The following is a 6738-nucleotide window of genomic DNA, read 5'->3' on the forward strand; positions in this document are numbered from 1 at the left end:
GGGTGGTGCCTGTGGCTCAGTGAGTAGGGTGTCAGCCCCATATACCGAGGGTGGTGAGTTCAAACCCAGCCCCGGCCAAACTGCAACAACAAAAAAATAAATAAAAATTCTACATCTTTAAAAAAAAAAAAAAGAATAATGGAAACATTGGAGTGAAGAACAATAATTAAGGTACAGAGCAGAGTGCAGGCTTTAAAAGGAATTCAGATCTCCTATACAGATGTTTCTCCCTCCTTTGCTACTTGCTAGAAGCAGATTACCTAGTTTGGACTTAGGAGCAGAGGAGCAACGAAATGTACAGCTAATCATATTTGCCTCTATGGCCATTGCTCCACCTAGAAGTCAGGCTGAGAGATGTCAAACATTATAATTGGCTGGAACCACTCAGGCAGACCCACCCAACTATCACCGGGCAAAATTGGGAAAGATGACCCCTCATCAGGCCTGCCTGTCCTCCACCATGCTGAGGAGTGGCTAGGAGAGAACATGGCATAGGTGGGGGGTAGGGAAAGAAGGCGAGAACCATCTGCTGGGAAGAACCTGAATCTGAACTCAATTCTGGGTCAGCTTTTTCCAATGGCCAGCCTGGGGGATGAGGGTTAGAAAATAAAGAATGTGGGCATATTTACCAGATACAAAACAGAAACTTCCTTTACTTGTAAACCAGGAACTATCCTGGAATGCCATGCCTCAGTTCCATACCATACTGATATTTTCTACTTAACAGCCACTCCATCCTTTCCCTACAAGTGGATTCTCTTACAGTATTTTCTGCTTGACGAACCCCTGAGATTTGACCTGGTAAGAGCTGAATAGTGGGAAGTACCTCAAGCCTATTCTCTCCATTTCCAATCAAGTGAGCCAAGCTCTTACTTACCCAAGATTTAAAGTCTTTTTTCTTGCCTCTTGCACTGTCCCCATCTTCACAAGTCTTCCTTCCTGTCTTCCTTAAACACTTAAGAGTTGTTGGGAAGCTGGGTATCCCAGCCCCCAACACTCCTTTACCCTTTTTCGGTCTCAGCTGTTTTTGCTTGTGCCTCCCAGGAGAGAGGTGTGGAAGGGAGGTAACCTCATCTTCAAACAGGTTTTGCCACCTCCCCTCCCGAGGAGCAGGTTTGCCCAAAAGAAAAACCCTGCCTCCCTATAAGGGTATGGAGGAGAGTGCATTTTCTAGGGTGGCTAGTTTTGGGTGAGCCTAGGAAGGGAATTCATTCCCCTTTCTAGATTCCTTATAACCCTCTGAAAAGCTGATCTCTTTAAAAAAAAAAATAGTGGAAAACATTTTGGTTGTAAGATTATTTTGGGCCTACTTTTCAACATAAGCAAAACTGGGGAGACAGATGTTCTGGAAGAAGAAATAAACTAGAGGAAAGGCTGAAGATGAGGGGAGATACAAGCCTGTTGCTTCTATTCCCAAAAATAGTTGAGAGGAGGAAGACATTAGGTAGCACAGGAAGAAGGGAGATGAATCTTTAGGAGGCTAAAAAGGCTTGATTATACAAGAAGGTAGCTAACACAGAGAATATTTTGTAAAATTTTGTAATGAGGGTGGCCCCTGTGACTCAGTGAGAAGGGTGGCGGGTTCAAATCCAGCACCAGCCAAACTGCAAAAAAAATAGCCGGGCATTGTGGTGGGTGACCGTAGTCCCAGCTCCTTGGGAGGCTGAGGCAAGAGAATCGCCTAAGCCCAAGAACTGGAGGTTGCTGTGAGCTGTGATGCTATAGCACTCTACTGAGGGTGACAAAGTGAGACCCTGTCTCTAAAAAAAAAAAAAAATTTGTAATGAATATTTTGTAAATAAAGGTACATTTAGCTACAATTTCCCATTTTTCTATCTATGGCAACTTTAGAGGTGACTTTGGGAAGACTCTGTTGTTGTCAAAAAGAGACAGCCACTCCTGTGGCTAGGGCGCCAGCCATATACACCTAGGGTGGCGGGTTTGAATCCAGCCTGGGCCCGCCAAACAACAATGACTGCTGCAACCAAAAAATAGCCGGGTGTTGTGGTGGGCGCCTGTGGTCCCAGCTACTTGGGAGGCGGAGGCAGGAGACTTGCTTGAACCTAGGAGTTGGAGGTTGCTGTGAGCTGTGATGCCATGGCACTCTACCCAGGGGGACAGCTTGAGGCTCTGTCTCAAAAAAAAAAAAAAAAGAGAGACAGCAGGATTCCCAAACAGAAAAAGTATTTAATACTTTAACAAAATGCAAAATAAAGTACCCAAGTTACAAAACAAATTCCTTTGGTTCAGCAATCACATCACTATTTCACTATTTTCACCTTCCAAATGGCTAGAGACATATCCTCAAAGTGAAGTCAGACTGTCTCCCTCATACTGGAAAGTGGCATGCCAAAGCCACCACATACCCCACTAGTGAAATTGTCAGCAACTTACATGGAAATCAAGCTGTGGGGTAAGAAAAGAGGAATGGGTTTATCTGAAGAAAAAAAGGAGACTCTACATGCAGAACAAGTCAGTGGGAGGGAGCTCTCTGCTGGGCCACTACAGTGCGAATCACACTCCTCTAATCACACTCCTACACATGCTACATGAGACTGAGTCCCTGGGTACAATCACACATAAATACAGACAATCCAGCCACCCTGAACATTCCCAGGGAAAACAGAAGAAAAATACAGAGAAGCAGAGAAGAGAAAGAATGGCAGCAAGAGGAAAATCACAGAATTCCAGGGTAAGCGTAAACCCGGTTTTACAGATAGGTGAAGTGAGACCTAGAGTACTGATGTGCCTTGCCAAAAAAACCATTTGTAGCAGTATTAGATCTGTTTTTTAATATGATCAAGAAGAGAAAGCAATGGACAAGAAATTGATAGACCTGGCTGGGCAGGGTAGCTCACACCTGTAATCCTAGCACTCGAGGGAGGTGGACTGCCTGAGCTCACAGGTTTAAGACGAGTCTGAACAAGAGCGAGACCTTGTCTTTAAAAATATCTGGGCACTGTGGCTGGTGGCTATAGTCTTAGCTACTTGGGAGGCTGAGGCAAGACAATCACTTGAGGCTCAGCGTCCGTAGCCCAGTGGTTAGGGCACCAGCCACATATACCAGGGCTAGTGGGTTTGAACCCAGCCCAGGCTTGCTAAAAACAATGACAACAACAAAGTAGCCAGGCTTGTGGAGGGCGCCTGTAGTCCCGCTACTTAGGAGGCTGAGGCAAGAGAATTGCTTTAGCCCAAGAGTTTGAGGTTACTGTGAGCTGTGATGTGATAGCACTCTACTAGGGTGACATAGTGAGACTGTCTCAAAAAAGGAACTGATAGACCTGCTAAGGCAAGGGACAGACCCAAGACTCTTTCCAGTTCTGCCATCTTTCGGAAGAGCACCTATGAGGTCTTAAGGTGCCACCTGAAGTCTTAAGAATCAGGGGTCTTGGTTGGGTGCAGTGGCACACGCCTGTAATCCTAGTACTCTGGGAGGCCGAGGCAGGTGAATTGCCCTGAGCTCACAGGTTCAAGACCAGCCTCAGCAAGAGCAAGACCCCATCTCTGAAAAAAACAAAAAAAATAACAGGGTGCTGAGGCGAGTGCCTACAGTCCCATCTCCTTGGGAGGCTGAAGCAAGAAAATCACTTGAGCCCCAGAGTTGAGAGTTACTGTGAGCTATGATGCCACAGCATTCTCCAGAGGGTGAAAAAAGTGAGATTCTTATTTAAAAAAAAAAAAAAAAAATTCAGGGGTCTTGGGCGGCGCCTGTGGCTCAAAGGAGTAGAGCACCTGGCCCATATACCGGAGGTGGTGGGTTTAAACCCGGCCCTGGCCAAAACTGCAAAAAAAAAAAAAAAAAAGGGCGGCACCTGTGGTTCAAAGGAGTAGGGCGCCGGCCCCATATGCCAGAGTTGGTAGGTTCAAACCCAGCCCCGGCCAAAAAAATTGTAAAAACAAAAAAGAAAAAAAAGAATCAGGGGTCTTCAGGGTCTCTTTAAGGTTCCTGTTTCTGGGACAGAGGGGTCTAAAGGAACAGAGAGCCAGGCCATTGATCAGGATAGAAGACAATGGCTTCTAATCTGCTCCCAAACAGGACCTAAAATAGTCACAAAAAGCTCAGAATAGAAATTCTTCCATGAATCAAATATATCACCTAACCAGTGGCACTAAGAACAGTCATGGAGCTGGGAATCTGCTAGAGGCTAAAAATTGGAATAAGAATTTCCAAAGCACATTCTCTTTTCTACCTCACTTGAAGCAGGTATTCAATAAATACTTAAATAAGTGACTACATGGGGACAATCAATAAAGGTTTAGTTTCATGACAGATACTGGTTCTGTTCAATGTCCTTACTTTTGGGGTCTACATTCTTTTTGTCCCCCTCTGCTGGGAGTGTAGGTGTATCATATTGTGCCCCTAGCAAATGAAATAGAGAGAAGTCAGTACAGATGTAAGTAATAGCATCTGTCTTGGGGAAAAAGGTAGAAAGCCATTCTTACAGCAGCTGCTTTCTATCACTTCTTTCTCTTCCCAGCTTACAAGAACAGGTTACAGATTCTGGAGCAATGAAGACAGAATTGGTGAATCTCCACACATCTCAAAACATGCATTTGAGGGTAGGTCATGTAACCTCACCCATCATCCCCTCCCCTCCCCACAGTCACTTCTTTGCCAGGGAGGCAGTGACAGACTGTGACAGGGAAATTTGATTGCACTTCTCAAAGACAGCCTCTGCAGAGAGTTTAGGCAGTCCTTGATCCAGAGGGCACTCATCCACCAAGCTGTTCATGGGTGTGGGGGGTAGTGGTGGGTCCTCCTCATCTTGACTGAGTCCAGGAATCAAGGAGTTATTTGCCCTGTCAAATTCCTTGTCCATCTGCTCCCGGGACACAACCACTGTCTCAGGCTGCCCTGAAGAGGTCTTTGTGGAGTCAAAATATACTGACAGGGCTTCCTGGAGCAGAGGCAGAAGTTTTTTTCGAGAGACCTGGGTGTTGCCTTGAAGATAGGCTTGGAGGTTAGGGTGGGTGCTTGAAGCAGGAGTCAGCTTCAGAGATGGAGAGAGGGAGTGTTCCAGGACTTCACAGATCTAAAGAGGAAACAATAATGCGGAAATGATATATAACTTGGTGTAGCAAAGAGCTGAGGCTTCTAAGTGAGAGGCTTCCTTTATAGAGGAGAAAACTCTTTAAAATTAAGTTATCCAGAGTTCAGTTTTATTGCTTATGAAAAAGGAACATTACTAATATACATAGTATTTTAGAAACAGGAGAAATATTTTGAATCGTTTATTTCATTGTATTAATAAGGAAATTATAATTCAGAGAGATTAAGAATCTTGAGCAAAAACACACAGATGATGGCTGAACCGGAACCAAGACTCAGGACTCCCAGCATCTAATATAGTGTTGCTTCCAGGTATGCACACGTGCTCAAGAACTTGAACTCTGTCCTTAGCTGAGATGGAACTAGCCTCTATTTGGAGGTCAGAAGAAGAATGGAGCAAGATGGGGTGGGAGGCACGCCAAACATGGTGCCAAGTCTGGCCACATACAAATATTATCTCTCTCTCTTTTTTTTTTTTTTAAGAGACAGAGTCTCACTTTATCACCCTCAGTAGAGTGCTGTGGTGTCAGAGCTCACAGCAACCTCCAGGCCTTAGGCTTAGGTGATTCTCTTGCCTCAGCCTCCTGAGTAGCTGGGACTATACGCGCCCTCCACAACACCTGGCTATTTTTTTGTTGCAGTTTGGCTGGGGCTGGGTTTGAACCCACCACCCTCAGTATATGGGGCCGGTGCCCTACTCACTGAGCCACAGGTGCCGCCCTTTTTTTTAGACAGAGTCTCACTGTGTCACCCTGGGTAGAGTGCTGTGGCATCACAGTTCACAGCAATCTTAAACTCTTAGGCTTAAGCGATTCTCTTGCCTCAGCCTCCCAAGTAGCTGGGGCTATGGTGCCTGCCACAACACCCGGCTATTTTTTGTTGCAGTTGTCGTTGTTGTTTGGCAGGCCTGGGCCAGGTTTGAACCCGCGAGCCTCGGTGTATGTGGCTGGCACCCTAACCACTAAGAAACAGGCGCCAAGCTAAATATTATCTCATTTAATTCACATTCACCTTATGAGACTGGTATTACTGTTACCCTCTTACATGTGGGCAAACTGAGGCTTAGATAGATTAACTTGACTAAGGTCACAATTTGCATGAAGCAAAACTGACATTCAAACGCATTCAAACATTGTCATCAGAGCCAATAATCCAAATCAATATATCATATTACCCCTGACACAGGAGGAATAGAGAAGATGGTGAGGCAGGCTGTGAAAGGATGCCTACTTCCCAGCACAGAGGTGTCCTGGGCAATGACAGGGTCACCAGATATCCACACAGCTTCAGAAGAGGACAGGGGGATGGTACTCAGGAAGGCAGAAGAGGCCGCAGCACCCTTTTCTTTTCTTTTTTTGAGACAAAGTCTCAAGCTGTTGCCCTGGGTAGAGTGCTGCGGCATCATAGCTCATAGTAACCTCAAACTCTTAGGCTTCAGTGATTCTCCTGTGGCATCACAGTTCATAGTAACCTCAAACTCTTAGGCTTCATTGATTCTCTTGCCTCAGCCTCCTAAGTATCTGGGGACTATAGGCACCCACCACAACGCCTGTGTAAATTTTTTTTTTTTTTTTTTTTGGTTATAGTTGCCCAGGCTGGGTTTGAACCCACCAGCTCCGGTGTATGTGGCTGGCACCCTAGCCGCTGAGCCACAGGCGCCAAGACCAAAGCACTCTTTTCTTTTCTTT

General features: G+C 45.6%; 1 protein-coding gene across 5 annotated transcripts in view; it reads right to left on the reverse strand.

Annotated features, from left to right (window-relative positions):
- Positions 1-4465: 4465 nt before the first annotated feature.
- PRUNE1 (prune exopolyphosphatase 1) overlaps positions 4466-6738 on the reverse strand; it is a 32664-nt gene continuing 30391 nt past the window's right edge. For all 5 annotated transcript variants that reach the window (XM_012811793.2, XM_003800391.3, XM_023519439.1 and 2 more), the window contains one exon: positions 4466-5033. In XM_012811793.2, the coding sequence (XP_012667247.1) occupies positions 4605-5033 (429 nt within the window). In that variant the 3' untranslated portion in view covers positions 4466-4604. The remainder of the gene's footprint in view (positions 5034-6738) is intronic.

The sequence above is a fragment of the Otolemur garnettii genome, unplaced genomic scaffold (genome assembly GCF_000181295.1).
Source record: "Otolemur garnettii isolate 467f Iridium unplaced genomic scaffold, OtoGar3 scaffold00174, whole genome shotgun sequence".
Lineage (NCBI taxonomy): Eukaryota > Metazoa > Chordata > Mammalia > Primates > Galagidae > Otolemur > Otolemur garnettii.